Source organism: Scatophagus argus, chromosome 10 (genome assembly GCF_020382885.2).
Source record: "Scatophagus argus isolate fScaArg1 chromosome 10, fScaArg1.pri, whole genome shotgun sequence".
In the NCBI taxonomy this organism is placed as follows: domain Eukaryota; kingdom Metazoa; phylum Chordata; class Actinopteri; family Scatophagidae; genus Scatophagus; species Scatophagus argus.
Genome location: NC_058502.1, coordinates 11,389,830 through 11,411,564, shown reverse-complemented (window position 1 = coordinate 11,411,564; position 21,735 = coordinate 11,389,830). Strand labels below are relative to the sequence as shown.

At 41.1% G+C, this 21,735-nt stretch overlaps 1 protein-coding gene across 3 annotated transcripts in view; it reads left to right on the top strand.

The window, feature by feature from the left end:
- The first annotated feature begins 2,433 nt into the window (after positions 1-2,433).
- LOC124065810 (E3 ubiquitin-protein ligase MARCHF8-like) overlaps positions 2,434-21,735 on the top strand; it is a 73,109-nt gene continuing 53,807 nt past the window's right edge. The window contains exons 1-3 of one of the 3 annotated variants that reach the window (XM_046401599.1): positions 2,480-2,576; positions 2,823-2,885; positions 20,860-21,056. In XM_046401599.1, coding sequence (XP_046257555.1) covers positions 20,961-21,056 — 96 coding nt within the window. In that variant the 5' untranslated portion in view covers positions 2,480-2,576; positions 2,823-2,885; positions 20,860-20,960. The other 2 variants (XM_046401598.1, XM_046401600.1) reach the window with 2 other exon arrangements.

Here is a 21,735-nt window from a genome sequence, read left to right as displayed (position 1 = left end):
GTTTGCTCACATGCTAAAATTAACCCATAGGAATATACAGACATAGACAAAAATATACACAAGTTTCTAGTTTTAATGCGAGTGAATATGATACCTCAGAGTCTTTTCTTAATCAAGTATTTATACCCAAGAACTTATTCCAGGGGTATCTGTCCTTTTCTGAAATCAAGACACGTTACCACTTCACCTTGTGTGTTGTTCTGTACGAAATGACTGTTGTGTGTTTACTCTGCTGAGTCATATGTGCACAGGGTCAGAGTGATCAAAACACAGGACAGTCAAGCACTACCAGTCGGACAGGTTCATCGCAAAAGCTAATAAAAGCAGGACACGCATCAAGAACATTTTAGTGAAATCTTGAACCATCTCGCCCTTCTCAGCTCCACTTCCACCCACTGACAGGTCCACTGACCTCCAGGGACAAACTTTTCTCCATCTACCTGCCTGCCTACTCCCTGCTTGCTTTTCACCTACCACCCCTTTGTTTCTCTTTTATTCTGCTTCCTCTTTCTTATGAAACCTGTCTTGTACACTTTATAAGACTTGGCATGTCATTTTCCTGCTATTGTGCCCGCCATTCCTTCCTGTAAAACTCATACAGCCTTCTCTTACGTAGTGTAAAACCTTCTCTCATTGTCTGCTTTTCCCCTCCTGTAAAAAGAAGCTGTAGCCCATTTGGATTTCTAAAGTTCTGCAAGCGTGGCGAAACCACTGTTTTAATATCAGCCCTGCAGCTTTGTTTCACTTTCCTGCCTCTCTTTAACACAACAAGCCCTGTCCTAATCTTTCCATGCCACGCAGCAAGACAGCCTGCGTCTTTCTGACGCAGAGACACATGCATGACAATTTGGCAGACTCACTTCTGAGGTGCCCACTTTGTCCAGACAGAGCACAGAGGCTCCGTTGTCCCACCCCAAGGACGGAGTGGCGGAGTGTGCATCAGTAATAAGCCTCGACACAATGACAGGTTTCACAGAGACAGAGCCGAAGCTTTGAGTCAACAGAGGATAGGTTCCCTCGTTTAATAAGTGAGCTCCTCCTCACATAATGCACTGGTGTGGAGGTCAGGACAGCACATTGTGTGACTCACTCGAGTTGGTCATGAAGTACACTGCAGGTCATCATGAAATAATAAACATTTTATCGGAATACATTCATAAAGTCTGACAGATCAGAGCTTCTAGAAATTTCGCAGAAAATTCAATGTCGTAACACTTAGAATAGCAAACAATGCAAATTGTCATCACATCGTCATCTTCAAGGGAAGCTGTTGGACATTTCTGGGAAAACAAACTCTCATGTCTTTATGGTTAGCTCAGCTTAGCATAAGGCTGGAAACAGGGAAACGCCAGCTGGGCTATGTCTAAAGCTAACAAAATCCACCTGTCAGCACCTCTGAAACACACTAAATAGCATGTCATACAGTGTTGGTTTAATTTGTCCAAAAATCAACTATTAAAAAATAATGAATGTTATGTGCAGGACTGTTCCTGGATAGGACTTCTTGGAATTTAAGAGAACTGCTCAGAGCCAAGAAACTGTCCTTCACACAAGCTCTGGAAAACCCTGAAAGAAACTGTGACATGTCACTTCTTGCTTTGTTTTTGTACGAATCAACTGAACCAGAGATAGGCTACAGCATGCTAATTGACTGGTTGCACAGCATTTTGACATTTTGCCATGTCATTGTCAGAAACTCAGACTTATCTGATGAATGAATGCTGCACTGCTTTCCCTAGCAAGTATACTGCTTCACTGTCACCTGTTACACTTAATGGAACTGAGCCATCATTAACATTATTATATCCACCTGGGTTTTTCCTCATTACTGAGCTTTACAGTTGCTGGTGGGTAGATTTTGTTGCATTTGAGAGCCAAGCTGGCTGTCAGCACCAGTTACTGTGCTAAGCTAAGCTAACTAGCTGCTGCCAATAGCTGGAAAGATGAAAACTATAGAACAGAAGAGGAATACATGTATTTCCCAATCTCTTCAACTTTTGGTTTAGGGTTTCATTATTTTGGGGGCAGAGGAACAAGCTGCATGCGGAACTTCAGGCAAAATGTAGTGAGATAGTTATTTATTTATTTGATCAACCAATAGTCAGTCTCCTTTCAGCTCCGTTTCAGCTCTCTATAAACTCATACTGACTTGAGGCAAATACCAATGGTAGCAGCAGCTAAGTGCTGTTGACGAAAGTGGTGCCACTAAAGTAAAACATTAAGTTAAATTTACAGAGTGAAAATTCACAAGGGGGGCAGTTAGCGTAAAAATACTGCTTATTGGAGCTTTGCCCTAAATATTATATTTTAAATAGCATTATCCTTACAGGCTACATTTTCGAACAGTGCCGTCATTATCTTCATCACCACCTTCATTATCTCCTGTCTCCTCAGGAGTGCACAGCTCTCGGTGCGCCCGCGTGCGCCGCCTGTCCTTTAAATTCATTAGGCCTTTTTTTCCCCCCGCGTGCATTTTTTTACACTCCATCTTAACGCGGAAGTCAGTGACGCACCACAGTTGCTCAGCTGGGGCAATGAAATAAACAAAACGTCGTCATTCGGTGCCAAACACAGCGGTGAGTGTCGCCTTTGTGTGCGTGTGTGTATGTTAGTTGGAATAGGCTATGGACCAACATTTTTGTCCAATGCAGCTATGCGTCCGTCCACACTGAGGCTCCTCTGTCTCCACTGCGCCTCTCGCTGTATTAAATGCAACCGGGGGTGGCTGACGGTCGGACGGTCGGATGGACGTCTGGGCTGTGCTGGGATGTGAATGTGTGAATATTCGCCTTATTATTTTAATTCTTTTTTTTTTGTGTAAGTTCATGCTGTAGAAGCCGAGAGTCGGTCCCCGGCGACGGTCACCCTAGCCTGTTGTGATTAAGGTATGAACATTTTAGTTTAATGTCAGAGACTGCTGCGCTCTGCAGCAAAAGGAAAAAAAAAATGTAAAAAATCAGCAACACATTTGTGTCAGCTATGATGCCTGCTGTTTTTAATGAGTGTTTTTTTTTTGTGCCCTCCGTGTGTGTTTGTGTCTGATGAGGAGACGTAATGTTGCCTGTGTCCGAGGAAGCCTTTGTTAGTTTCACCGACGCCTTTTGTAATGCTCAGTTTGCGGCTGAATAAGATGGGACATCAGATCGGGAAATACGTTTATTGCATTCCAACGCGGTTGATTTAAGCATTTCTCCCCATCGTTGCTGTCTGGGGTGGTGTTAACATGCATTTTTATATTAACAAATCCGGGGTCACAGGGCGACATCGCAGCGGGTCTGTCCCTCTTGAGTTGACCATACCGGATCAATATTGACTGCGATGTTAGTGGTCAAATTTGCGTGATGGATTACAGATGTGATCTCAGCAGTTTCCTGTATCTCCCAGAGCATTTGGTACTTTATTGAATGTACTGTAGACTTCAAGTCTGGGGCGCGCTACTGTCTGGCCGGATGTTCGCTTATTGTTGTGAATCATAACAAAGTAAAGCGCAACGCAGTACAAGCTGCTCTGCTTCCACAAGCTACAGTGATCATACCGCCAGCTTTACAACAATTTTACACCATCGAACTGTAAAGCTTGAACCCCTTGCCTGCCATCTGACCCAAAAATCACTTAATTGTTACGGTGTCTCTCACGTTACGCTCCTGCCTTCTTATTGGCTGCGAGATCAGCTTTCCTCAGTTTATGTCACCAGTCCTGCTGTGCGACATGGTACCTATTGCTGCTGTCGCTTGTTTAAATCTGCTTTAAAAAAAAAAATGTATCAAATGTAGCAAGCTTGTGTGCTCTGCAGCTTTCTGTTCTCACTTCCCGCTGTGTGGATGTTCACTGTGGTATTACATTTTGTCAGTTGGACTTCAAAAGTCTCACTCGCCTACATTCCAAGGTGACAAAGTCTTGGCTTTATGTCAGCTTCATGTCAGCTTCTTCTTATGCCATCTTTGCCATGATGCAGGCTCTGTTGTGGTGTTCAGCTCTCGGCAGGGCAGGAAACAGTTGTGTGTGTTACGTCACTGTGGCCTTTGGTTAATGTCTTTGCCACTGTAAAATACTGAGGTCTTGTTGCAAATAATAAGCCTCTTTGTCGTGCTGGTGTCTGTGGAGTGTGCATGCATAAACTTGTAGATAACACAATGCTTATTCTCTCTGTTGTGCTGTTGGGTAACTAATCCTGCCTCCTCTCATGGGATTACAGCATATAGACTGGCTTCTTTTCCACACAAGCACAGTTAAAGTTTCTGACACAGTCTGAGTGTTTGAACAACAGGAACGGACAGTGTCCTTCTTTGCAGGCGTGCAGTTAGAGCTCTAATCTTGGCTTCATACTTGAGCGGAACAAAAGAAATATCTTGACTTTGATAAAGAATTAATTGGGAAGGCTTTTTAATCTACAGTGGCGGGAAAAAAAAGCAAAAAAGAGAAGTCAGCCTTTTACTCATGAGCTGCTTTCAGCTTGTCAAAGTTTTCATGTAGAGTGTGCAGATCTTCTATAATATGGGCTGAATTACAGCATTGATATCAAGTGTTATGGGCTGTGTTTTCTTGTCGCAGACTGTAACAAACCATATCAAGTGTCTGCTCGGCTTCAGGAAGAGTTCAACATTCATTTTTATTTTTAACCAAAAGTCTGATATGGCATAAAAATCCTCTTCAGTCTTCTCCGCTCCATCTGCTTTCCTCCTTCTGGCCTGGTCTTCCTTCACGACTGCCTGTCTCTGCGCCAAGACCCCCCCCCCCAAAAAAAACAACATTTCACTGTTATCAACGAGCACTCTCCCACTTTGAGAAATCTCATCTATTCCAGACACTGAGCTGCCTGAGCCGTCAACGGACTCTGAGGTCGTCAGTTGTCCTGACAGGTCAGGCTACAGGGAGAAATGAGAAAGTAAAGCCATGATTATGATTTCAAACAGGAGGAAGATGGCGAGGGAGACTGTCTGTAAAGCTGCTAAAACTGCGGGGAAGGAACCTGCAGCCTTAATGGACTGTGCCATTGTGTGCTTGCAAATTAACTCATACTTTCTGGCTCCAGAGATAGATTCTGAAGAAAGTAATTGAAGGGTGGGATGAATGCAATCAAAAGTATCTGAAGGCTCCGCTCGTAGCTTTCTGCCAATTAACTGCCGTCATTGTTTGACACAATTGGTTGTGATGGTGAAATGCCTCTCACAGTATTTTAAAATATGGAGCAGCGAATGGGTTTGACAGCGTCTATTGTGCTGTTCTATAGGAGGTTCAGTCAAATTCAATTTAACAACAGCTAAAACATTTTGATTTGCAAAAGAGTTTGAGAAGAGGAGCTGTAGTTCTGGTTCACCCACTGCAGCCCTCATCTTTGTTTTGGCTAATTAGTTTGTTCCAACTGTACAACAGCTGATGCCTGTTCTTACTACAAACGCTCAACATGTTTCAAAGGGCATAGAGCTGAAAATGAAATTATTTATTTATTTTTTAGCTTATGAAGGTGATATTTTCTCTGAGCGTCTTTCATAACCAGACAGCAACCTTCATCGATTAATCTGTCAGTTATTTTCTCTACTAATTGTTTGGTCTATAAAATGTCAGAAAGTAACGACAAAAGCGCCCATCACAGTTGGCCAGAGCCTCAGCTGACATATTCAGATGTCTTGTTTTATCCAACCAACAGTCCAAAACCAGAACATATTAAGTTTACTATCATAGAAGACAAAGAACAACAGAAAATATGCACATTTTAGAAGCTGCACCAAGTGATGTTGTGCCTTTTATTTTTTTACTTGAAAAAAATGAACTTAATCAAATGAATTAGCAATTTTGTTGCCAACTGATTCAGTTTGATCAGTTATAGCTAGTTATAGCTATGCCTATGTACACCTAGCTATGATGATGTATTGATGTGAAAAATCTAAAAACAAATCAATCTAAAACACCTAATGAATTTTGTCATATTGTTTGAAGTAAATGGATTATCCTTATCAACCAGCTTGCCCCCCCCGGCCCAGCCCTCCCTCTTTAACACACACAGACACTTCTGTTTTTTTTCTGCATTAACTCGGTGTGGCTGGAGGACGTGATCGTGTTCCAGTAAGCCACGCCAATTGTTATTCTCACCCTAACCAATCAACACAATTATTCTTTAGTACTAATATATTATAAGCTCTGTGTTTAATGTCAACCTGTTTCAAAATGGCACCTGCGAACGTGGTTCTCTGACTCACGCTGCACCTGCTTACCCCCCACCTCCTCACTCTGGAGGTTAATCTGTAAAATAATATTGATTGCATTCTGCAATGAGACAGGAAATGGATCCAGCTTCATACATATTATGACCACTGTGACAAGAGTGTATGTGAGTATGATTCAGGATGTGGATTTCCCTGGATGACTGTGACTGCAAGGAAGTTGTGATAATGCCACTTAATATCTCTTCACGAGACTTCCAGCTTTGCAAGTTGTATTTTTTTAAATTCATCTTTAACTGAACTAATTAAATGTATATTAACAAAATTACCTCCATATGGCAGCTGCAATAGTACCACAAGCTTTTCCAGTGCTGTGTAGACTCTGCAGCTGTCCGGTACTGCTATCTGATCCTGGACTATAATCGTATGAATACATCCCCCGCTAGTCCTGTTGCATCAGCATCTGGTTGGGCTGTAATAGAATAACATAATAAAGGTATCGTACAGTGTCCTTTCTCTTTGCTTCCTATGCACTAACTCAATCCTGCTTTGCCCTGTTACTGTTTCCCACAGTGGCCGGTCTTAGTCTGTAGGGACCGGAGTATTGATCCAATCTAATGTCTTCCTCCAATGGATGATATCCTACGCCCCTGTGAATTAAACCCCACTGCAGTAATGCTAATGGCAGTAGCTAAAAAACACAGGTTACAGTGCAGCAAGCCAGTGGTTATAATTATTACACATCTGAAGTAGCTTTCTTCACTCAGACTCACGGCATGTATGTGTGTGTGTGTGGTTGCATATGTGTGTGTTGCACGGGTGCAATGAAATTATAATGTATGGGATGAGACAGTGGAGGACAGCTGCGATACATCAGGCAAGCAGAGGTGCTGGCTCAGCTGAACAGACTGTGGGATGGCACTGCTGCAGGTAGTGGGCTATTGTTGATGATGTCATTAGGGCTTTCAGGGTCTCTCAAGGTTTCTGTCTGGCAACGAATCAAGAAGAGGGTGTGGGAAGGAGCCACAATAGTACAGCACTGTGTGTTAGGGCGGAAACACACAGCAGACGCATGTGCAAACACTGATTTGTGTTTGTGGTTTTATGTCTGAATCAACGACCAGGATATTCAAATTAAATACTTCACTGTTTTCTGCTCGTGCTTCTCTGTTAAAGTGGTAGCTGGATAGGAAGAGTCTCTTGTGTTACAGATGGATGCCAGATTAATGGAAAACTTTAAGCATCTGGGTATTAGGCCACCGTGAGCTTCTGGAACAGTTTGAGTGCTCCTTGGTGTAGATTCTCCAAGTCTTTATTGCTCCTCAGGAGGGATCAAACATTGGTCTTCTAACAATCCTCATTTAATGTTTCCCTGATGGTCAGTGCAAAAACTCACATTGGCCTTTCACTAAATGGCACCACCAAACAACCGGTATCCAATCATAGCTTAGCAATTGTAACCTCTGTAATGCACTGCAGTCCTGCCAAGCTTTGGATGTGCACATGTGGAGACAGTGTGCATCACAGGTATGCACTAAGGGTGAAGTGACTGCCAAGGAGCACTTTAAGTAACTTCAGCAGTTTAAGGTGTTGCATTTCCTCACTGTGTGGGAACTCATCCTGGTTGCTATCAGAGTGTAGACCAGGGCTGGGCAATTAATGCCGACAGACGCAGATACGTGCGTCCACACGTAAATAAAGAAGACACCAGGCTTTTCAGAATAAAAGCAACATACTGTAGTTGTATTGCATGCACAGCATAAATACTTGTTCATTTGTGTTAATGACTGATACCGTGGGCCGGACAGGGATGCCCAAAGGGCTGTATGTGGCCCGCAGGCCGTGAAATGCCCAAGTCTGGTGTAGACTAACATTACAGCTTGCAGTCTTTGTGTTTTTGTTATGTTGTGGTGGGGATGCTGACTGTTTCCCCTGGACATGGAGCTGCAGTCTCAGTCCTCTAACACAATATCATGCATGTAGCCATCAAGTGTAGGCCTATATTTAAGTAGTCTTTGACATTGCTCAACAATTACTACAAATTGGTAAAGCGTGGTGAGTCGGGAGCCGTTATCATTGAAAACTACATATGCGCTTGCGTCAGGACAAAACTCTTGACAGCAACAGTATCCAGAGTGGGTCTAACCCATTTTAAATGTTGTCGTTGAGGACTGTAGACTGTAAAAGCTATACATTCATCCAACCTCGATCCTCTGTCTGTTGTTTCTTTCTCTGATATGTCATGTGTCTGACCTTTCTGATCAGCAATGTTGACTGTGGCTTGAAACAGGAACAGCTGATAGCAGTGTGATACAACTGTGTGGAAACAGAGATCACAGCCATCTTTAAGCTCCACATCAAAAACAGACGCTCTGTGTAGTTCAGTTACGACCACAGTATATATGTTAGCATGTAGTCATTTTTATTCAGTGCCTGCGATATTTGTGACTGTATGGAATCAGCTGAGGGAACCTACAAACATTATTTTATTATAGTATAAAAGCTTAATTAGTTTTGTTAACTATTAGCGTGTTGATCATTAACTCTGACAAAGCTTAAACTTTACTGATATACACACTGATTTCAAAAGTCTTGAAAAGTCATGGTAGCCTGTCACAAGTCAACTTTTTTTGAGCAAATAAGACTATCATCATTTTGATAAAATCCATTACCAGAGCCTCTTCCCTGCATCAAATCATAAACTAATATAATGTCAACTATAATTTATTGTCTAACCCAAGCAAGTTTCTAGTCTGTCCAAGTTGAATCTTAGAGACTAAAAGCCGTTTTGTAGGAAAGAAAAAGCATTTGAAAATCTACTATGTATATGGTATGCTAAATATCTGTGACCTTTTCTTATAAATGCATTTGTTTTTTGCCCACGTCTATCTCATTATACAACGGTGACTCCTCCTTTAAGCATCTCAGGAAAGTTTCTATGTTTGCTTCTAGACTTGCGGCATCAGTGTTTTGTTTGGACTAACTGGAGGAGAAAGTATGTAATTGGTCCGAGCAGCAGCAGCCACTGTGGCTGGGCAGACAAAGAAATGAGTTTACATGTCATTGTGTTTTAAATGTCAGTTGTCATGCGATCTGTGGGAAATGAGGTACAACTTTTGGAACTTTTTTTTTTGGGGGGGGGAGGGGTTCAAGCCGCCACACGTGGAATTTTGCTCAAGTGTTGGTTAAGATATAATTGACTGACTATAATGAATTTTTTGTTGTTTCCCCATTGACTGTTGCAGACAGGTGTTGCATTGCCAGAGGTGATTTGCTGCTTGTACTCTTAAGCATATTCATGACATAAATCTCATCAAATAACACATCCATGATAGAGTCCTCTGTTACAGCAGCAAAAATTGTTTTGGCTGTAAATCTCTCCTGTGTGTTGTTTGATCATTTTAATTTCATCCTCAGTGTGTTGCACTCATTAATAGTGTTTTTAAATAATTAAGTCATCCCGTTATTGCCTGTACAAATTGAATGTGTAGACATAATGTGGTGTACCAGGTTTGAATTAGTTTTTGGAGCGATAAATGAGTTTGTTTGACAGATATTAATTCGGCTGAATGAGTGCAAACTGTTGTTTGTGTGGCATATGCAGCTGATGAGACTGGTGTGATCACATGGACAGCTGTGGTAATGAACCATTCAGGTGAACAGCTGGAATGATGGATAACTGCTTTTATCCTGACATCCTTCAGTATCATGTGTGTTATCTGGGGATGGATTAAGAAGGCTGTTCTGTCAGGGTTCGGGTTATGAAGCTGACGTGCTATTTGCTGCTGTATGACATTTTTAGGAGTTTACACAAGCAGATGTGGTGATTATGGCTGGTAACCGCCAACGTTTTTAGCCTCTTGGATTTCCATCATTCTGAGCTGAACATTTTAAAGGCACCAAAATAGTTGTGCGTGTGCAGCATTGTATTTGCATGAATGAAATGAGAATGAGACTAAAAACATGTTGCTGTTTTTTTTTTTTTTTTGTCAGGATGTACAGGCTCAAGGGTGTGTTATTTTGGAATCAAGCAGGTCTGATTATCCCCATTACAACAAGATGAGGGCTGCTGGGTCACTTTGTCAAACCAGCCTGACATCTTCATTTGTTCCATTACCATGGATATGACTGCTCTGAGGAAAAGGAGGAGAATGAAGGTCTAAATCAAGACATGTCTTCATGTGTCAAAGGTTGTGTGATGAATAACCTGTTCTCCACGTTTCATCACCCCAAACAACAGTGTATGGACAACCAAAATGATTTGTGAGATGCTCCTGTCACAACCCACAACCCAAATAGGTAGGGCTAAAAAGAATTGGCTGATTAATTGATAAGCCCGTCAACAGAACATAAGTTGGCAGCTATTATGGTAATTAATCATTTCAGGGGATTTTTCCATCAAAAATACATTTTCCTGTTCCAGCTTCTCATTTGTCAGAATTTGATTCTTTTCTTTGTCACACTGGCTATGATAAAAAAAAAATAAAACCTGAATATCTTTTCATTAAAAAAAAAACAAGTGTTTTGAATTTGTTACTGTTACCTCTGAGAAATCGAGGTCGAATCCAATAGTTAATCGAGAAAATAGCAGATTAATCAACGATGAAAATAGCTGCGAGCTACACCGCTGTGGAAGTCTGTTTGTAGCTTGGTGCTCGAAGCATTGAAAAACGCTTCCAGAAACAGTGTCCCACTTACTGTGGATAATCCACACGTCTCAGTGTTGTTCACTGACTTTTTTAAAAGTAATTTGAGGATGTATTGTTCTTTTTATTAGATAGAGAAGAGAACAGAGAATTAACAGGATATGGGGTGGGGGATGGGGTGTGAAACAAAGGTCCCTGGCCTGGACTTGAAACAGGAAAATTGCTATTACATGGTTGGCTTTCAAACCTCTAGGCAACAGGAGACGCCCTGAAACGTCTTTCTAATGAAGAAATAGACCCATAAAAACTGGAAAAATACCACCACAATAGGTGTAAGTGAGAAAATATGTCATATGGGCTGATCTTTTATGATTAAGACTCTTACACTTTTCCACCAGTTTCACTATTACATTTCCCTGAGTCTGATTTAGTTTTTGTATCTGTAGGTGAAGTCCTCATTACTCCACAACTAAGTTAGAACATTTTTCAAGTGTGAGCCTCCCTTGACTCATGGATAAGAGGAAATGTGTAAACCATTTGTAGAAACAGTATTATGTACGCAGTGCGAAGCAGATTTGACCACGACTTGGAGGTTAAATGGGTGAGCGTCCATCTCCAGTAGATTCTGTACCTGAAGCAACACCTCAGTAATCATGAGGAAAATGGATTCTATGGCTTCACTGCAGTGCTAAATATGCAGAATGGACAGCATGTATATCTGATATCTGAGTTTCAGAATGTCCCGCTGCGGGTCCGTCCCTGTCGCTCATGTCATGTCCCCATCGTTTTCTGTGAATTTGAATTACTAACTTTCTCCAGCCTATTTCACATGAACAGACACCCTCTTTGGGCTTTTCAGAGTGAAGCAATTTCATCCGCACAAGCGGAAATACACTTGAATAGAAATTAAGTAAGAATTCAGGAAGCAAGTCTGGCAAGACCATCAAAATGTTTAGCCAGTTTTCATTAAAGCAGAAATCGTTGTGGTGGCTATGCAGGCTATTTTCTTTACACTGAATGTGAGGCGAGAAAAAAAAATATTTCACACCTTGTTTTAGTTACTGGACTCTTCAACATCAGTGATAAGAACAATGGTGGCTTCTGTGCCATGTAATGTTTCCAGCTCACAAAATGTGAACATTTGCTGTTTTTTGTCCCTTCCTCATAAATGATAGTACTATGAATGTGTGTGCGTTTATAGCTGGGATTAAATTATCTGAATGATCTCTGCGCTTGCATAGAGGAAATTGTGATGATCATTTTCTGGTAAACGCAATGATCAATCGATGATCAGTGTATGTGAGTATATACATATATTTGGTATTTTTGAACTGAGTCAGTGCTCTGCATGGTGTATGTTTAAAGCTTTGTTGCTATTTTCCCATACAAGCCACATCAAAGTCTTATAGTGTCACACATCTCATGTTGCATCTGTCATCTTTTGCAGCGCTTCATTAAAATTAGCAGCAGGCTTTCCCCAACTGCCTCATCACTAGCGGAAGCCAACTGACAAAGAGGTGGTTTGGTCCAGTCTGGACCTCACTGCTGCTGCCAATATGTGTCAGAAGCAAAAGACACTTGCTTTTTGCTTTGATCAAATTGTACTTTCTTGTCACCCCTGGGATTTTATTTAAAAATTGAGTCTGTTTAAAAAAAAAACAAAAAACTTTCCGAACAGCCAGTGTCCAGAGGATGCACCTGCTCACAAGTAAATCTGGACGTTCACTTTGGCTACATTCCCAAAATGTTAATGTGAATCTGTTCTTATGGTTTCAGGTTTGCATCTGTGCCTGTGTGTATCTCTGCAAAAATGTTGCTAGGTTTAATAGTGGTGCTCTACCTCGTGATTACATAAATATCCTCCAACTTGAGGCTACTTTAGATTTAATATGACTATGCCAAGAGTGCTTTTGGTCCGTATTAGGCTGATATGCAGATTTGCATAAAATAAAGTTAGGAGCTCTGACTTCCTCTATATGCTTTGTTGTACTTCCCCTTGAGAGTCCGGTGTGTGTGTGTGTGTGTGTGTGTGTGTGTGTGTGTGTGTGTGTGTGTGGGAGGGGGTTGACGGATTATCAGTAATGCAAGTAACTGCCCTGTCTAACAATTTCAGTTCCTGTCTCCATGCTGGACTTTTGGTGCGTTTGCACTTTTCTCTACAGATATTTCAATCTGCAGCATCAGGCGTCATGCTGCTTGTGCTCTGTTTACTCTTTCTTTCTCTTATCTTTCTCTCATTCTTTCTCTCTCTTTCTTTCTCTCTCATTTTCTCAAAACTCTTAACTAGTTCGCTTTGAGTCAGTCATGCATTGAAATGTTGTCTTTTTCATTTAGTTGCTGATATTTTACAGTCTGTCAGGTTATTAGAAAGAGAATAAAATTTCCCTCTGGATGGAAAAGAAGAATCTATTCCCAGAAAGAGCCCTACATTTCCTCATTGACTTAAAGCTGGTCTGGCTGCATTATACTGTCAGTAACATGTTATTTAAATACTTCACTTATTAGCAATGGTTGGGGCTACGAAATTCTTTTGTTGAATCTGAATCCATTCATATCCCTCATCAGTTCTATTCAGGTTCTACTATGAACAAGTTATAAATATCCAAAACTCAGATGGTCATTTGAGGACTGTAATCACCTTTTTGTTGGATGACAAGGCATTAACACTGCAACTTTGAGTGGTAGATTGATATTCACAACAATAGACAACAACCAGCGTTCCAGTTTGGCCATTTAGAGAATTACTGTTAATTAACTGCAGGCTTCATCTGATAGAAACTGCTCCTGGCAGTTTTGGCCTTTTTAGCTGGTTAAACTGCCAGATAAACTGTGAGACCTGCTATCTGAATGTTTTGTGCAACGTTTTTTGTAAATAAAAGAGTGATTAGAAATAGGATCCGATCAGATATCTGCTCAGACGTAAGTGAATCCAGGGTTTTGGCCCATCTGAAACCCAAATTCGAGCAGAGTCATGATGCGGTTTTGTTTTCTGAATGAGAATTTTTATTGGCCCGTTATTGTCTTTTCACAATACATGATCTTCAACGAGCAGATCATATTCATTTCATGGGCGTCTTGGAACCAGATGTCAAGGAAATGTTTCAACATTTTGAGAAATAGGCCATAGATAGGTGGCCTTAGATGTTAGATGAGAAGATTGTAAGGTTGTCAAAAGTATTGAAGTGCTTATACTTTATCATTACCACAGGTTTAAAACAATACAGCATCATAGCATTGAAAATACTGAAACTTATAAAAACAAACAAAACAAAATAAATAAATAACCCAAAAAACAAATAGACAGATCTCCAATCACTTCAATCAATATACCAATTGAACGCTCAGCTTTGGAAAACGAGTGGAGGTGCGAGGAAGCAGCTAGTCTGACTCTCTCCTGAATGTAATAAGATCCACCTACCAGCACCTCTAAAGCTCACTACACACATGAAATCTCATTTGCTTAATCTGCACAAAACTGAGTGTAAAAGTCATGAGTTACATAAAATTAGGAGTTACATAAGATGTCTCTGCCAAGCAGTGTCTTTCTGGAAGTCAAAGTATTCATGTGAGAGTGGGAGAGACCACCAGAAAGTCTTCAAAATGCCAAAAATGTAATGAACTGTCATAAAGTCTGAGCTCTTTGCAATCAATTCTCACTACCAAGATGGAGCGGTGATGTCTTGGTGAGGAAAAGAAAAGGTTTTTAGAGGTTAACAACATACAGAGATGCATCACCTCCACCTTCCATTTTGTGAAGGTGGAGGAATGGCTTAGTCAAGTTGTATCCCTGCATGAATCCAGTGTTGATGGTTTTACTGGATGAGTTTTATTTGTGCATTTCTGAGGTAAAACATTTTTTGACATGTTGAATTTGGCAACCAGATGAGTGTCATTTTACATCATTTTTCTCGGAGTGAATTAACAGTTCTTCTTAGGCCTCTTGGGAAATTGATTAAGGGGAAGATTGAACACAGTTGAGCAATTTCTTCAAGCATCTGACATCAGAGTCTGCATGTCAGCACTCTAAGCTGGAGAACTCAACAAGGATTTACCGATAGAATTGTCTAAATGAAGTATTCGACCAAATTTTGAATGGCTCACTTCTGTTTATTAAGGCCAGAAACACCATGCCTACTCTGGTAGCAGTACTGAAAATAAAACATTTACTGTAAATTAACAGATACTTCTTCCTTTTCCGAAGAGGAAGCTACACAGCATATCATCATGTATGCATATAATATATACACTCATGCAAATTTTCGTTTTGCTCCAGCTGTCCTTTACACCTCTTTAACAGCTGAGAAAGACTGTAAAAAAATGAAAGGTCATTGTGGTAAATGTTAGTTAAATCCAAGAGAATTTTGCTGGTGTGTGTGCTCTCCCGATCAGCAAGGCTGTTTATTCCAGATGTCTGCGCAGAGCTCATCCTACCAACGACATAATTAATCAAATGTAAACCCGGGACTCATTAACATATAATTAAATGGGACAGCAACGGCACAAATGCAGTGAACTTAAATATCATAGGTTCTTTTGATTAATCCTGCGTGTAGGGTACACAGGCAAGGAGACATTTAGGAGGCAGAGGAGAGGCCGCAGCACAGTTCAGACGGCGGGGACGGTGCTGATAAATGCCGCAGCTACATTTGAAATGACAATGAGCTAAAAGAAAAAAAAAATATATTATGATAATTTATTCGTTCTGAAAAAGTGTTCAAGTAATCACCAGTCTTCGAGCTCAGTGCAGCACAGGCCTGTGTGTTTGTATGTGTGTGTTTGCTTAAGAAATTATACAATGTCAGTGACAGTTAAATTATCCAACAATTTAAGTTTGACAGTGAAATCTGTTAAACAATTTATCCGAAGTTATGAAGAACTGCAGTGTCAGATGTGATTCTCTTTGCACAGTATGTGTGTGTGTATATATATATATGTATGAGGAAGTGAACTGCAGCAGGTTTCATCAAAGGAGTCATCAGGTTTAACTGGTGCTTGGTTAATCTGTGTGTGTGTGTGTGTGTGTGTGTGTGTGAGTGAGTTCTGGCAGGGCATTAAGTCCAATTGTTGCTGCACAGCTATAGAATCTAGAATCTGTGCCCTGATGAGAGTAAAGCCTCCTACCTTTCAGCAGGGGCACCAGTCCAACATAAAGGCATCTGATTCATTTTTTTTCTTTCTTTCTTTTTTTTTTTTTTTTTTTTATAAAATCCTTTCTCTCGTGCAATGATTGAGTGACAAAGTGACACATCCCTAGAGGGAACAGCAATCAAAGCAAATTAAATTTTTAAGTGTCATTCTCTACCTGCTAAATGAACACTGAATGCTTTTCTGTGGAAGTAAAATTAATGGGAGGTGTCTTAATGAGGAACCCCACATAGTCAGCTGTGCTGTTGCAGTGGCTCTCCCTCACTTTCAAAATTGTTCTCTTAAAACTGCGTTATCTGTATAGCTTCACAGATTAAGGGGCACAACAAACTAATTTTCTCTTGGGGTCCAAGTTGTAATATTTATTAACTCAACTTTTTTAAGACCCTTAATCCATCCACCATCTTTCTTAGCCCACCAATCCTCTGGGAAGACGCCTCTTTAAATATAAGCTGTAGCTGTAGTACAGTAGTGGTAGGATTGATTGATACACAGCCGAGTTTTTCTGCTTGGTTGCGCATCAGAACCGGAGAACAGGCTCTCAGCCATATCTCAGGTCTGATCTGACAGCAGGGACACAGAGGGGCCTCTTGGCAAACTGAATAACAGCAGAGCTCATCTGAGCAGAACATGGAGGAGACAGAACTGTGATTTACCTGGCGTGGAAGCAGAGAGGAGGAAGAGCTGGAGAGAAGGGCTCAATTGTCATTCTTTAAAGTAAATGGACTTCAGTGATAAGAGCCACAGTAATATTTTGATGTCTTTGTCTCTGTTTGGACTTCCTGTGAGAATATTGTTCCCATACCAGTAGTCTCATGATATAGTTATTATTGAAGACAGTTTCTCCCTTTGACTTAATTGTATCAGTTTATAAAGTTGATAGGGCAGATACATTCTTTTCTCTATTCAAAAATGAGTGCCTACATTACCCACAATGCAATGGCAACAGTTTGGGCAGAGGTTCAAGTGTGTTCAGCCTCAACCAGAGATGAGGAGCACACACACACACACACACTCTCTCTCTCATGCACAGTCTTACACCCTAACTGACTCTGCGTCGGGTGATGAGGCAGTGTATTAGATTTCACACAACTTTTCCCCCGTGTGGTGGTAGGCTACCCTCCAGTACCCGTAAACAGACTTCGGTGTGTAAAATCGAGGTCTGTTTACGGGTGTGGGGGATTACTGCCACTCCTCCTCTCTCCCTTAAGATAAGCGTCCTTAGCAACAGACACTGTAACTTCACTAAAGCTGTGTTTGAACATAGCTGGCATTACGTTCTTAAAAAATAGTGTAAAACAAAACTGTAAATACTTCATTATGTTAGTTTTTATTTACAGTTTGCTTTGAAACTTATTTTAAATAGCTGAGCCGTTAAGCAATTAAGACAACATGGTCATATCAGCACAATACCGCTTCACTGACAGCCTGTAAATAATGATATTTAGTTGTCGACCAGCAGTTTCTTATAACCAGTCAAACGTATTCAAACAATTGCTTATCCAAAGCTGTCATCCTTTTAACAGCTTAAACTGACCCCTGGAGCTGCTGCCATGGCAACAGGTCAGCATAAAAAAAATGGTACCATGGGAGGCCTGTGATTGGTTGGAGTGCTACAGGATTTGTAGCTTTTAATGTTGTTGCAGTGAACTCTTTGACTGGCAGCTGGCCTGGAGCAAACACACAAGCACAACTGGAAATGGCCTGATCTGACATCCAAGGGACCTTCTGACAGCTCGACTGACAGATTTGAGTTTATCTTTATTAATTCTAAAAATATTCCAGCCGTAGCCCTGAACTGAATGCAGCATATCTCACATCCCATCAGTGCAACCCATCAGTTCATCAAAGGCTTGAAATAAAATACCAATTAAGAGTGGAGGATTTTATTACTATTTACTACTACTATTATTTGTTCTTGATGTATTGTAACAAGGCTGTGCTGTGACTGCAGTTATGAATGCTGTTGGGTTTTTCCTTTGGACTGGTGCAAAAAAACTTTAGTGCAAATGCAAGCGCACAAAAACATAGCACGGACCATCTTGATTTTATTATGTTCATCCCTCTTACTGTATTTACTTCACCACATAGTCTCAGTGAATGACACAAGTATGGTCACTCTGTAATTAATCCAAACATTTGTGACAGATAGAACAGCAGTTTCAGTGAAGCTACACTGCGATGCCCTCAGGTGGGTAACTTTGTCCCTTGACCCAGGCTCATTTACGATAAGTCATTAGCCACACACGCAGTATGACTCTGTGCCCATATTAGTGATCTGTATTCTTCAGCCCAAGCTCACTAAGCCACAGCGAGGTCCCATAATAGCACGATAAAGATATAATTACCAAAAAGGATTAAATGACTTCACTTCTATTGCCTTCAAGTCACAAAATCTACTAAAAACTGATGGACTGATGGCTTCAGTGTGTGCAGAGTGCTGAATGACTGGTCACTGGATTTAAACAGGTCAGAGTGTTTTTATTAATGATTTTCCGCTTACACTGTGTTGGCAGCAGAGCTAACCAAAAGCCAACACGTACAGCTACATCATAACAGACTTTTAAAAATGCGAAATTTCTGGACACAAAAGATTCAGGTTGAGGTTGAACATTGGCTGAAAGGAGATAATTTGCACCAACATCCTGATTTCTGCATACAGGTAAAATCTTGGTAAATCTAGTACTGAATCACCAAACATACTTGTATTTTGTTTTCCTCTGACAGACTGCTCTGTGTAAGCCCTTTTGTGTTTCACAACACAGAAACACACTATGAGGTTTCACTGGCATGTGAATCAGCAGTTCAAGGCAGAAACGTGAGCCTTGGTGAACTCTCTTTCTGCACGCACACATTTTTTTCCACATTGTTTTATTGACTTAACCTTGCTACTGTATGAGCTCAATTCGATTGGGTAGTGTTGAAGAAATTCACTGAAGTCCAACGCAGAAGCTTGCTGTGGTGATGTGAGTTTGATTGGGTAAACCACTAGGCTGATGAACTCACTGACACCTGTGCTACCTGTGCCGAGATTAGTGACAAATGCAAGAAAAACCACCACGAGCCTCTAGAGGAGCTTCAGCTTCGGCAACTAATCTTCAAAACAAACACTCATTTAAAATTTCCTGTGGCGAGGTTTGTGATTCTTGTTCACCCTCGACTACACCCCTGTGTGTCCAGTTTGCAATAGGTTAGGTTGCTGGAGAAATGTATTACCCGGTGCCGAGATGCTTTCTGGATGGTCTTTGTCAACATGTGACCCCACCGCCCCGCCCTCTTGGCACTCAGCTGAAACTGCCAGCTGTTGCACAAGACGCTGATATGACCACTGACTGTGCGTGGTAATGAGTTCATGCGAGCATAATCACCTCTCCATTTTGATAAATGCGTATAAGAGACAGTGCAGTGATGAACTGAAGTGGCATCTCTGGCTGTGCTCTTCTGTGAACTTGTGTGGCATTCTCAGTCCAGACCCTGCACCACCATCAACCCCCCACGCCTCCCACCACCAGCGCCGGTTTCTGATTACTGCCATTTCACTGACCCTCCCATCTGTCTGCTTGCTTTTTGGTTTCTTAATCCTGTCATTTTCATGCTGCCGAGCTTGTGGGTTTGCTTGGGAAACATAGCAGCAAGTAAACACACACAAGCACACACAGAGACACAAATACACACGGCCTAGTGGTGAGAAAAAGCTAAAGCTTAATTGCAATCGGTGGCAGTACAGATGGTTGCATTAACTTAAGTTAAAACGGCCCATATGTAAACCCTCTTTTGTAACTCAGTACAGCTGCATACTGCTGCAGCTTTCAGGACTCTGTCTTTCTGAATCTATCCTAGAACAACAGGGAAACTCATGCACCACGGCTCTCTCTGAATCATGTGAATCTGCAGATGTGAATCCCCGCAAACGCAGGATCACCTCTGAATTATCACACACTTTGGGGCATCACCTCTGTGATAATTTATCACTCTTGTGTTATTCTGAGACAAACTCCTGCAATCAGATGACTGTGCCTTTGGTGTTTTGAGAATAAACCAAAGTATATTCCCCTGAACTTAAAGGCAGCGCCTAGAGAAGTTCATGGCCCTGCCTTTTTAAAGGACTCTAAAGTGTGAAGGAAGTTGTCTAACATGACGGATTTTGGATAATTTGTGCAGGAATTCTGTGCATCCATTTAAGTCTTTGTTTAGCATTTTTTAAAATGTTCTTACCTCTAATGAATGGTAACATTTTTCTCAGTAGGAACTCAGCTGTAAGTCTGACTCATTATTTTGTAATATTCTCAAGAATAAGGCATCCAGGAACTGGAAATTGACAAAATTGACACAAGGTCCTAAATGTACAAACCTTTAGTGATCATCACTTGGAATGTTATTATGGAAGAGTTCATGGTTGTACAAAACATTGTTTTACTATTTATACACACGAATACAACAAACAAATGTAAGGAATACAGCTACAATACAGTCTATTTACATGTAATTCAACATATGTATACCTGCAAATCACTAAAACATAAATACTTCACAGTTTTACAGTTTTCATGGTCTACAGGAGATACTGTTACAAAACCCCACATCAGCACTTTGAGTTTTCTCAGCTTGATTCTACTTAATATGAACGATGAACAGACGGGCTGTAGTGGTCGGGTCTGAGATGCAGAGGGCGGTCCTTATCAAAATCTGATCTAAATCATTTTGCAAAACCCTGGTGGTGATGATCAGGTGAAAACGCAAAATGCAGCTGCGTCACTTCACTACTTTCGCTTCTTGTTTTTATTATAGACTTCTATTTCGGCCACCTTCCAGTTGCAGTGTTCTACAGTATGCTTTTACACCTTATTTGAATGTGATGTTGTTGTCTCAAGGCTGATCTCCAGCTGTCTTCTCTGTGTTCTCTGCAGGGCAGTGCGGGCAAAGTGTCAGAGTTCAGACCATCATGCCCTTTGCTCTGGCAGCTGGACAGGAATTGTGTGTGTGAGCGTCCCTGGTTGGCTCTGCTGGGATGAACATGCCACTGCACCAAATCTCTGTCATCCCCCGTGATGTCACCTCATCACGGGTGTCAGGCAGTGGGAAAGCAAAAGACAAGGACAAGCAGGTATGTGAAGAGTTAAAAAATCAGATCACAAGCTCTTAAGGCTGGGGGGACACAGCTGAGGATTAAGGGGTGGTTTTATCCCATAAAGTTTACGGTAGTTTAGTTCTACTTAGCTCTTAAACACCTACATATATATATATATATATATATATATGACTCCATGTACAGGTCCCAAACAAGTCCAAGTAATCCAGAGTAATACTGAAAGTTCACGATTGTTTTACCCGATTAAACAGGAGCATCCGGTTTTCTGCTTGCAAATAGGACAATCCTCTGGCAGCTGTTGGAATTATGAGTCTTGCCTATTGGGAGCAAAAGAGGAAGTAGTGTGACAGTATTACAGTGTCTGCAGTTGGAGGAAGTTGAGGTGGATGGATCAACAAAACATCGATGGCTTTTAACCCAAGAGACGGCTGCTTGTTCCCTGTTTCACTGATGGTCAGCGTTGGTTTCATTTCACCATGACTGCAGCTGTTCCCAAACCTCAGCCGCGTGGATGTTATTGTAAACATCATGACAATGGCCCCTTAATCTTAATGAAGAATTTTAATTTTTTATCTAAACCTAACCAAACCTGTCATATTTAAAAGTACCATTATTTACCCTTAAATTGTGCTTATAGGTTTCTGATCGTTTTCTTTTTCCTCCCTCTAGAAACAAATCAGTGGCTCCCATTCAC